We start from the raw sequence: 12,237 nt of genomic DNA, 5'->3' as shown, positions 1-12,237 counted from the left end.
ATGAGATTGCCTACAATGGCCCCTGGCCCATCTGCAACTGTTGTTGGCAAATATCTCCAATAGCTGTAGATGGGACACTAGATGTATAAACTGCAGATGGCAATTGTCATGAATGTCCAAAAGTTGACAAGAATAAGAAGGCCAGAAGCATCTTGTAGACACAAAAGAAGAAAGCTACAAACGCAAAAAAAATCTTATAAATGAGCAAATTTCTTTCCCGATCCATGAAGATCAATTTGGGGGGAGGGTGGTTGATGACGATGATATCATGAGTGTTTAAGACAAGCTAGCCAAAAATCCTAGAACTAAGTTTACATGACAATTTCTTAGTGTATTTCTTACAGAGGTTGAATTCATTATTTTAATAATAATGAAGTGTGTACACCGGGGATAATAATGCTATAGATGCCTAGTACAGTAGCATCAAGCAGAATGTCCGTACCTGTACAAATTAGTATATTGGATATGGATTCATCACCTGCTGTGTGAACTCCAAAAAACTCCTTTTCCCATTTTGTAAATTATTATTTTTTTTAATATGTCACGTCATGTCTGAAATACAGACACATGACACTGTTTGATCAATGGTTTGGATAACCATTTGTCTTAGGAGACACAAAAAAGATGAAAAAACTAAGCGCAACATTGTGCAGCCTCTGCCAACAACACTAATGATACAATATCCAGAGAATTTTTACCAATAATAAATGAGAAAGCAGCTTGCTATTTGATGAGGTATGAGCAGGTCAGATAGTCCAAGTCCCTCCAAACCAATTGCTTTTCTTCGGTCTCGCTAATCTGAAGCTATGAACATGATAAATTATATTTTTCTGATGTCATTTTAGCTCAATCTTTTTCCTTGAAATCTAGACTGAATTTTTTGGGGTAAGAAAAACAACAAATGATATTGCTAGATTCTTAACTATGGCCCTCCTATCTAAATTGTCAGAGCAGCTGGTTATTTTAAATCTGGACTTGTCATGTCAAGTCCTTCCTCACTTTTATCTGTTGTTCATTGAAATTCAATGATATTTTTAATAAAAGTCCTTTTTATCCTGCATCCTCAATTTTTTCCCCTGGATTGTGGGAAATCCTGACTCTAATCACAAAACATTAGAATTTTGTAAAATCTATATATGATTAAAGCATAAACAAGCAAAATAAAAATGGCTAATACAAATGACACACTAATTTGATACACTCACCAATGAAAAAAGTATTTAAAGAGGCAATGCAACTTGATGGGGAAAAAGCCACCAAGATTCCAAGACTCCAAAGCAATAATTTTAAGGATTATTTTAATTAGGTTGGATAATGTATTAAATATATTAAATGATGAATGATGATGAAAAAGACACAGGTTTCTTAGCAATGAACACCTTGGCAGCCAAATGATGAAACTCACTGACACAACCCACAATATCTTAATCCTCAACCAAATATTTTGAATACTTTGGCTATAGGATAGATCTTATTGAACTCTGTGTCCTTGATAGAATAGACTCAGTGGTTTTTCATATATATATATCTATATATAGATATAGATATATATATATATATATTTTAAAAGCACCACTGTATGTCTGCTAGAATAGAACAAATAACATCTCTTTTCAGGCTAGGAGAGGAGGCAGGCAGTATATTTGCAGATACTGTTAATGCAAAAGCCTCTTGTAGGTGTGTCTTACCGGTTCTCCTGCACTGCCTGCTGCGTGATGGGAATAACAGATGAGACCCGGGATGGGCTGTTCACCTTTTGCCATGATAACAGCAGAACTGGTGTAGGATGGATGCTTCTAATGTACAATACATAACAGCTATGAATACAGTGACAGGAAAACATGAAACTATACAAGCAAAATGACCGAGAAGGAACAAGGGTGAATACAGGTGGGACACTGAAATGCAAAGTGCTTAGAAACTTTTATGAGCACAGTCAGTTTAGATCTCAGGTATTTTCTGCCCTTTAAAAAAATTGCACTAAATACTTAAGCCTTTGGCCATTTCAAAAGAACTAGTGGACCTAATTAGACACTAGATTAAAATTAATATTAACAAAAATTGCAATCTGTAGTTTGTAATTTACATTACTTTTTGCTTTTCTTCCTGCAAACCTATAGGTAATCAGGATTTTTTTCTTCATGAGAAAATGATGTTTTAGGTTGGAGGCATCATGGAAACATTCATCATTCCAGAGCTTCATCTTTTGGGAGCAGGAATGCTGCTATTATGTTTTCAATAAAAAAGTGGTATATTATGCTTTTGATTTACTTAAAATGAATTTGTAATCTAGACACACTGGTCAACAGCAACTGAAAAACAACAGTTTAGCCAGCTGTAGGATGGATGAAATTACATAACCTTTTGCAAGCATCTAGGAATATACAAACCTTAAATACATATAAATTGAAGGCATGAAACAAAGCTAAAAGATACAGTGCTGCAACTAAAACAATACTATTGATTGGGAAAAACAAAATTATAGAGAAAATAGTATTTTAACAGTTTTTGACATATTGAAACCATAAAATGTTCCAAGTACCATTTGAACAATTTATTTCATGTCATTTTTCTTTTATACTCCAAAATTTCTAATTCTAATCTTGGTAACATTTGCCTAATCAAATTGGCTAATCAATGAAGCCTAAATAGTAATGGCCTATTTGTTGTAGCAGAATTCCACATCACTATGCCCTATGCCCCCATAACACAGATGAATATGGGGGAATACCAGTAGCCTGGGTAGGTTATCAGCTATTCTACTACCTACCTGACTATTTTTTCCATCTTTGCTTCTGGAAATCAATATTGTCCTTTTAAACAGGGTGTTGTGATATCAGAAAATGCAGATAATATGATTCTTTGAAGTACCACTTACTGGAGGTAATACAGTCAAACACGGAAGGTGTTTTGAGTAAAAAAATATTCTAGCACTTCAGAAAATGGTAATATAAAGTCCACAAAGGCATTAAGATAATAGCAGGGTATGTGTAGTACCTTATAATGTCTCTGATAACTACCAAAACAGGGCTCACATATTGTTGTGGAGCTGGATGGTACTGATTTCTAAAAATGTATTTAAAATCCATTAGTTTGTAAAAACCAAAAACATTCCTAAAATGCAATTAGGTTTCGGTGGAAAGTACCTGAGATAGAAACCTAAGTGCCCCTTATGCATATGACCTGAACTCACCTTAGCTGCAATGGCTGCAGCAGTTATATGTGAAGAGGAACTGTCCTCTGTTGAGGCAACTCCACTATCCTTCTTCTCTTCCTCCTCTTCCTCACACTGTACACCTTTGTCTTCTGTCTGCTTGTGTGGGCTGGTGGTTGGAGGAGGAGAAAGAGGAGGTGGTGGTGAAGGTAGGTCTTCAAGTTCATCATGCACCTCCTTTACTTTTACAATGGCATCCCGTAAAAGGTCAATGGCATGAGGTAGGGCTGGCAGTATAAACTGAAAACATTCCTATGTACAAAAAGAATATAAATGACAATAAAGAGTTACCTGCAGAGGAAAATAGGGATTTGACTTATCTGTCATTAAGGAGTATTTGGGGTTTAGATCAGATTTTCTATCCAATCAAAAATTATCACCCCCCAAATTGTTCATAGGAGGAGAAACAAGCCAAAATCTAATAGATTAATCCAAAGGTACACTGGGGACTATACAGTATTATTATTCATACACAAGAAGACTATGCTGTGCAACAGTTAAAGCTTCTAAAATTAACTAACCAATATTACAAACATAAAAATCTAGGAAATCAACAGTTAAGACTCATTGTACACACTATCCAGTAACCAATCCACAACAATTTATAGGATGAACATTCATTAGCCAAACCACAGAACACAGATCACAAATATCATGTTTAAACAGACATTCAAAACATAAACAACCTATACTCTAGAGACCCTTGACTCAAATTGTCCCTATTTTGTTCCTTTCATACTTAGAGAAAAATTCTTGAAATCCTTATTCACACCATTAGGGGATTCTATAATCATGCTTTTATAAGGTAAGATGTGTTTACTTTTTATTCTTGGACTTTTCTATGGGCTGGTAGACTATCATTAAGATCATTATAATTTCTTATAACTCAGAATAATTTTACAATGGCCATATAAAATCTATCCTCTAAACCTCCCTTTGTCCTATTTTTTTCTAAAAGACTGTAAGAAGTTTCAATTCTATGGCTGGAGAAATTGAAAAATTGCAGAAACCTTGTAACTGTACTCCTTGTACATATAATACCAGTCATAAGTGTGATGCATTTCCACAACACATGTACAAACTCTACCCATGTATTTAGGAATATTTTAATAAATGAAAACTATCTACTTGTTACAGATCCACAGGATCGGTGCTACTGCCCCAGCTTTGGAGGAACCCTTTCTGCGTTCCAGACACTCACTTGTCCTCCAGGGTGAGCCACATGGCTTCACCACCTCCTTAGATTTGACTTCTTGGCCATCAGCACTCCTGCTTCACACCATAAACTCTGTTCAGGAAGTCCAATTGAGATAGACACCTCGTAAAGGCTTGTACACTCTTCAGGGATTAATACACCTCAGCAAGCATTTGCAAGGACATTCAAATAGCTTTGTCAAAACAGTTCCAGAGAGGTAGCCATGTAAGTCTGTATACAGCAAAAACAACGAGAGTTCTGTGGCACTTTAAAGACTAACAAATTTAATTTTAGCAGGCAAAAGCTTTCGTGAGGCTCAGCTCACTTTGTCAGATGCAGAGGTAGAAATGTGAAACATAGGATCATCATATACGTATACAAGTGCATAGAGAACAATGGGGGAGGTGGATGAAAGCTGGGTACTTGAGAACTTCTCCCACTGACATGGCTACCACTTCTCGCAGAGGTGGAGTTATGAAGCTGATGTGAGAGCTCTCTCCCATCAGCTTAGAGCATCTTCATCAGACACACTATAGCGATGCAGCTGCACTGATGTAAATTTGTAGTATAGACTGCCTTTAGTCTGACCTCTTTGGTCAAACTCCAGGTAAGAGGCCTGACTCTTTCCAGCAGCCAACTCTTACCACCCACCTCACACCTCCCAGCCCTTTGTTCTCAAGCTGGGGAATGTTGCTCACCTTCCCTGCTGAGAAGTGGGGAAATCTATTTTCCTTTGGGACATTACTAGGTGTCAATGTCCTGCTGATTGGATTTGCCATTGTCTTCTCAGATGCTCCATAGATATGGGGACTAAGGGCCAGACAGCTAGGTGACATCCATACCCATGTCTCTTAGGCCTTGTCTACACTACAAAAATTAAGTTGACTTAGGTTACGTTGATGCACAGCCGCTGCAGTAATTAAACTGCTGTTGCATGTCCATGCTATGCTCCCTGTGTTGCCAGTACATGTCCACAGTAGCAGCACATACATTGATGCAGAGAGCAGTGCACCGTGGGTAGCTATCCTCTGTGTATCTTGCCACCAGCTAGCGCCGAGTGTTTTGGGAAGGGTTTGCAATGCCTCATGGGCGGAAACAAGTTGTGCAGGGGTGGTTGGGAACATGGGTTCAGCATCCCATGTTGCCGTTTTCTCCCTCCCATCATTCCATGGGCATCCTATTACATTTCACGCTGCTTTTCAAAAGCCCTGCTAGTCTACACATCCACTATCTCTGTGAGAAATGTGGATGCTGCACTGCTCTTCAGTATTACACTGACTGATCCTGCAGTATTTCATGAGCTGTGAGTCTGATGATGATGCTATGATGGCTGCCTTGCTGTGGGCCATGGAAAGAAACAATTCCAGATTGCTGCTGGCATTCATGAAGCTAAACACGATGGACCATTGGTTCTGGGCCTGAGGAACAAGCACTGATTGGTGGGATCACATTATTATGCAGGTATGGGATAACAAGCAGTGGTTGCAGAACTTTTAGATGCAGAAGGCCACATTCCCGGGACTGTGCGCGGAGCCCCTCTGGCACAGTGACACCAAAATGAGAGCTACATTCATGGTGGAGAAGCAAGTGGTGATTGCTTTGTGAAAGTTGGCAATGCCAGATTGCTACCAATCAGTCAGGAATCAATTTGGAGTTGGTAAATCCACGGTGGAGGTGGCTGTGATGCAAGTGTGCAGGGCCATTAATTGCATCCTGCTATGAAGGACTGTGATTTTGGGCAATGTGCGGCAAATAGTTTATGGTTTTGCAACAATAGGGTTCCTGAATTGTGGTGAGGTGATAGATGGCATGTATATCACTATGTTGGGACCAGACCACTTTGCCTCAGAATACATCAACAGAAAGGGCTACTTTTCTATGGTGTTGCAAGCATTTGTGGATCACTGTGGTCGTTTCACTGACATCAGCATAGGCTGGTCAGGGAAGGTGCATGATGCATGCATCTTTAGGAACACAGGCCTGTATAGAAAGCCGCAAGCGGGACTTTCTTTCCAGACTGGCAGATTATTATTAGGGATATTGAAATGCCAACAGTGATCCTGGGAGACCCTGCCTATAACCCCTTTCTCCCACGCCTCATGAAGCTGTGCAATGACCATCTCGACAGCATCAAGGAGCACTTCAATAACAGGCTCAGCAGGTGCAGAATGACAGTTGAATATGTCTTTGGCCCTTTGAAGGGCCATTGGCACAGTCTACTGATGAGATTAGACCTCAATGAAGAAAATATCCCTATAGTCATGGTTGCCTGCACTGCGCTTCATAATATCTGTGATGCAAAGTGTGGAGTACAGAGGTGGACCACCTGTCTGCTGATTTTGAGCAGCCAGATACCAGGGTTATAAAAAGGGCTCAATGGGGAGGGGCTATTTGGTCAGGGAACTTTGAACTTATTTTAACAATAAGCCATAGTAATGGGTGTTGCTGTAGTGTGCTGTGCCAGGCACTGGTTTTTTGCACCATACTATGAACCTCGTAATAAGTGATGTGTGCATGCTAATATAACAATGCAAATACAATTGTTGCTGTTAGCTCTGAATGTTGGCCACAGCCACTATATGTTGGAGACTAATAAAAATGAATTAAGTTTTCAAAAATAGACTTTTATTCCACACCCATACAAACATACTTATTTAAAGCTGAAATAAACTTCATACATACAGGGAAAAGTATCTTTAAAGGGGAAGGAACAGAGAATTCACAAATACATGAGCCAATATAGTTTCTCAGAGCTGGGTTTATGTGTGGCTGTCATTGTGCGTACTCACTCATGAGGGGGGTGGGGAGAGTAGCTGGAGTACTGCTGTGGCCTTGGAAGATATGTGAAATGTGTGGAAGGAGTGTAGGGAGGTCCTGGAATGCAGTTCTCTATGGGCTGTAGGGGGAGGTGAGCACGAATGTGTTCAACCTGAATTTTAATCAAGGACTGCAGCATGTCTGTTTGCTCTCTAAGCAGCGCTATCATCTCTTGCTGCCCATTTCTCCTGTCCTCAGTATCTCTCTGCATTTTGTCACTGATCGTGACCCTCCAAGCCCTGTGCTCACAATCCAAAGTGCCTGAGGCTTGCAGTACATCCTGGAACATGTCTTCCCTTGTCCTCCTCTTTTTCCTCATCTGGCTGAACCACTCCACTAGTGTGGATGGATAGACCCTCAAGGCCACATTTACAGCTGGTAAAGAAACAATGGGCAGAGGTACTATTGTGAGCACATTCACTCCCCTTGATCCACACAAATTACATGCACAACATTCTCACTTCCCTTTGGGGTTCATAGAGCACAGTGGCAGTCCCAGCCAGGGTGAGTCCAGCCCAGAGGATGGGGGGGTAGGGGGTTACCCAGGACAATAAAGGGGGGATAGCACTCAGGCATCAGTTCAAGCAGATAGGGCAGCTGAAATGAATATTGGTGTCATTCTCCACAGGTCATGGTGATTTTAATCTGATATCTCCCTCATGAGGGTCACTGTAGCAGATTGCCATGGGCCCCCTGCCTCTCTAAGTCCTCTGCATGGTCTCACCCCTCCGCAATAACAGAACTCGCAGGCTTCACCTGGTGCAATCACCCATGCTTGTTTATTTACGGTGTATATGTACAGACTCCACTCTCCAACCAGGCCCCCTCGTCCCCGAGGCTTTGGGCTACTCATCCTCTCTTGGCCAGGAGCCAAACTAAAGTGCAGGGCTTCTACCCTGCTCCCTGGCTGGGTTATATATGCACCCTGCAGCTAAGGGGACAGTTGCTCCCACTTGCCTCATTAGGCACATTCCTGGCTTCTTCTAATCAGCCCCTTCAGCTGTAGGTTCCTTCCATGCCATCCAGGGCTCTGCCGGCCTACTTTACCCCAGCCCTGATAGTTGGGTTGGGGAAGGGGGGTAGAGGCACAGAGGGGACCTAACCTCCTCCACTCTACCACACACTTCCCCCCTTTAATGAACCGCCAGATTCAATCAACCCCTCCCTCTCTTTGGCCTAACATACTGGCCAGCCCAAGGGGATTCCCCTTTTCCTTCCTAGTATTCCACAGGGTCCTCTGTAGGGTTGGATCCTCCTCTAGTGACCCTTCCTCCAGAATAGGTTTCCTCACCACTTCACCAGAATGGGCATGCCTCCCTCAAATGTTCCTTGTCCCTACAGATCCAGCATCCTGCTCCCCCTCTGGGATGCTCCTTTCCCTGCCTCCCCAAATTCCCCTGCTGGGGCTGTGGAGCGACCAGGCACTCTATTGTTTTAGGTACTACAGGGGGCCTCATTAACCCCCGCTCTCTGTGAGCCACCTCTGCGGGACTCGGAATGGCCTGATCCAGGAACTATTTCCACCGGTGCCCCTTTTTCCCCCACAGACCCAGCACTCCCTGACCTCGGTGGATTGCGCAGGGTCTGGGTTACTTATCCTCTCCTCCTGGCCCCTTCCCCTCACCCTCAGGTTCCGCAGGGCATCTTTCCTTTCCCTCTTCTTGCTTGCGTCTAAGGATTTTTTCTTGTTTGGTGGGGTCCTGTGCCTACTTCTCCTCCCGTTTCCTCCCTGTGGGGTCCCCTATCCGCCCTCCAGACCCTCTGGGAGTGGGTTCCCAATCCTTCCCAATCGAGAGTGGGTAGGGCAACTTGGCAACTATCCCCACCCGTTGCCACTTAAACTGCCCTTTGGCTTCCAGGGACACCTGCACCAAATAGATACCTCTTAGTATCCCCATGGACACACCAGAGGTCTACCCTGGCCCCTGGGACCATCTAGCGTCTCTTTACCAGCCCCCTCTGCAACAACATTTGGATGGAGGCAGGGTCCACTAGCCCCTGCTGGGGTCTTTTCCCCATCCAAACTGCTATAGTGGTCAACGGCTGCCCCTTCAGCCCCCCCTGCCCTTCAGTTCATCCACAAAAGTCCACCAGTGTGCATTCCATCTCAGGGCAGTCTTGCTTCTTATGACCAGGGCAGTCACACTGCCAGAAAGTCAACTCCCGGCTTCTGTTGCTCCCCAGTTTGGGCCCCTTCTTGGGTGCAGGTTCTCAGGGCCTCTCCCCTCATCTTGCTCCTTTGGTGGGCTTTCATGCCCTCCTGGGCACCTCAACCTCCACATACTCCTCCAGCAGCCTAGCCGCATCGGCTACTCAGCCTGGCTGATGCCACAGAATCCAGATTCGCATGGTTTCTGGTAAGCTTAGAAGGAACTGTTCCAAAACCACAGCATCCAGCATTTCCTCCATCATCTGGGTGGCTGGCCTCAACCACCGAGTGGGTCCAGTCCATTAACCACTGGGCAAATGTCCAGGGATGCAGGCTTTCAGTCCACTTGACTGCTTGTAACTTCTGGTGGTACTGCTCCACGGAGAGTCCAACCTGAACCAGGATGGCGGCTTTTACTATGTCGTAGGCCCTGGCTTAGGCCTTTCCTAAGGCCATACAGGCGGCTTGGGCCTCGCCTCCCAAATATGGGACAAGGCGCAGGGCCCAGGTTGCCCTCCCCCAGCCAGCCGCCGCTGCCACCCTCTCAGAAGTCCCTAAACTGCATCGGGGTCATCCGTGGGGCCCATTTTGCACAATCCCCAGCTGCCTGCCCTGGCACCATCTCCACTCACAGGACTCAGCACTCGTAGCAATTGCTACTGGATGACTGCATGTTCCTTGAGGAACTCCTGGAGGCTTTGGTGCTGGTCAGCTTGCCAGGTCATTAGAGCCTGTCGTTCCTCGTGTTGGGTCTGCTGCATTTCCTGCATGGTTTTTACCAGCCACTTCAGAGTCTCCTCCATTATAATGGCCACTCTCTGCAATGGCTCCGGCATAAAGTCCTACACAAGCCTCCACTTGTAGTGGATTGCCACAGGACCCCTGCTTCTCCGAGTCCTCTGTGTGGTCTCACCCCTCCACAATGACAGGATTCACAGGCTTCACCCAGTGCAATCACCTGTGCTCGTTTATTTACAGTGTCTAAGTACAGACTCCACACTCAAACCAGGCCCATTTGGCCCCAAGGCTTTGGGCTGCTCACCCTCTCTTAGCCAGGAGGCAAACTTAAGTGCAGGGCTTCTACCCTTCTCCCTGGCCCTGCCTCTCTGGTTTCTCCCTGGCTGGGTTATATGCACTCTGCAGCTAGGGAGACAGTTGTTCCCGCTTGCCTCATTAGGCACGTTTCTGGCTTCTTCTAATCAGCCCCTTCAGCTGTAGGTTCCTTCACTGCTGTCTGGGCTCTGCCGGACCACTTTATTCCAGCCCAGGCAACTACATTGGGGGGCAAAGACATAGACGGAACCTAACCCACTCCACTCTGCCATAGTCGCCAAGGCTGAAAGGGAAAACAGTAACTGTTGTTCTTCGAGATGTGTTGCTCATATCCATTCCAATTTAGATGTGTGCGCGCCCCATGCACAGATTCCCGGAACCTTTTTCCCCAGCAAGCCCCGCAGGGCCAGCTCAGGCACCCCCTGGACTGCTGCGCTCATGTCGCAGTATAAAGGGCGCTGCTGGCCCCGCGGGTCCCCAGTCCCTTCTTTCTGCCAACTCCGACAGCGGGGACGGGGGGTGGTTTTGAAATGGATATGAGCAACACATCTCGAAGAACAACAGTTACTGGTAAGTAACCTTCTCTCTTCGAGTGATTGCTCATATGCATTCCAATTTAGGTGATTGAGTAGCCATACCCTTGGAGGCGGGTAGCAGTCACTGGCGTAGTGGGTCGTGAAAGTGTGAACTGACGACCAGGTGGCTGCCCTGCAGATGTCCTGCAGTGGCACGTTCTCTAGGAAGGCCGCCGCTGAGGCCTAAGCCCTGGTCAAATGTGCCATTACTGTTCCTGGCAGTGGCACTTTCGCTTGCTCGTAACACGCCTTAATACATGACATGATCCAAGAAGAGATTCGCTGGGTGGAGACGGGAGAGCCCTTCATACGGTCTGCCACTGCTACGAACAGCTGAGTCGATTTCTGGAAGTGTCTGGTTCTCTCCACGAAGTGTGCCAGGGCCCGCCTGACAACCAGCGAATGCCATCTTCGTTCCTCATCCGAACCATGTGGTTTTGGGAAAAACACAGGGAGGAAAATATCTTGGTTACAGTGGAATTGGGACACTATCATGGGAAGGAAGGCTGGGTGGGGCCTCATCCTGACCTTATCTTTGTAAAAAACAGTATAGGGGGGTTCCGAAGTTAGCGCTCTTAACTCAGAGACCCTCCTGGCCGAAGTGATGGCCACCAGGAATGCTACCTTCCAAGAGAGAAGGAGCAGGGAGCATGTAGACAGAGGCTCAAATGGGGGTCCTGTCAACATGGTGAGGACCAGGTTTAAATCCCAGAGAGGTACAGGGTCTCGAACCTGTGGGAACACTCTCTCCACCCCTTTCAGGAATCTAATCGACATGGGGTGGGAAAACAACGACCGTCCCTCCATCGGCTGGTGAAAAGCTAAGATAGCTGCCAGGTATATCTTCAAAGAGGCCAAGGCCAGGCCTTGGAGTTTAAGATATCGAAGGTATTCTAGAATCATCTGTATACGGGAGAGCAGGTAGGAGTAATACCCCTAGTCTCCGCCCAACTCGTAAAGCGCCTCCACTTTGCCCGGTATGTAACCTGTGTGGAGGGTTCTCTGCTCCCATGCAGAATCTGTTGGACCTGTAAGGAACAGGCCCTTTCACCCTCCGTCAGCCAGAGAGTCTCCAAGCTGTCAGATGGAGGGAGTCCAGGTCCGGGTGCAGCAGGCGCCCCTGGTCCTGGGAGAGCAAGTCGTACCGGTTGGGAAGTGTGAGCGGTGAAGCAATGGATAGGTCGAGCAGCGTACTGTACCAAAACTGCCTCAGCCACGCTGGTGAGATTAAGAT

General features: G+C 45.3%; 1 protein-coding gene across 22 annotated transcripts in view; it reads right to left on the bottom strand.

Annotated features, from left to right (window-relative positions):
- Positions 1–12,237, bottom strand: part of GPHN (gephyrin) — a 604,586-nt gene that overhangs the window by 185,344 nt on the left and 407,005 nt on the right. For 11 of the 22 annotated variants that reach the window (XM_067557745.1, XM_067557748.1, XM_067557753.1 and 8 more), the window contains 2 exons: positions 3,194–3,466; positions 1,689–1,796 (listed from right to left, as the gene is read on the bottom strand). In XM_067557745.1, coding sequence (XP_067413846.1) covers positions 1,689–1,796; positions 3,194–3,466 — 381 coding nt within the window. The remainder of the gene's footprint in view (positions 1–1,688; positions 1,797–3,193; positions 3,467–12,237) is intronic. The other 11 variants (XM_067557750.1, XM_067557759.1, XM_067557755.1 and 8 more) reach the window with 1 other exon arrangement.

The sequence above is a fragment of the Emydura macquarii genome, unplaced genomic scaffold (assembly GCF_026122565.2).
Source record: "Emydura macquarii macquarii isolate MOO-44397 ecotype Brisbane River unplaced genomic scaffold, CSIRO-AGI_Emac_v2 contig_1876, whole genome shotgun sequence".
Lineage (NCBI taxonomy): Eukaryota > Metazoa > Chordata > Testudines > Chelidae > Emydura > Emydura macquarii.
The sequence above is the reverse complement of the archived record's forward strand: the minus strand, read 5'-3'. Positions and strand labels throughout refer to the sequence as shown.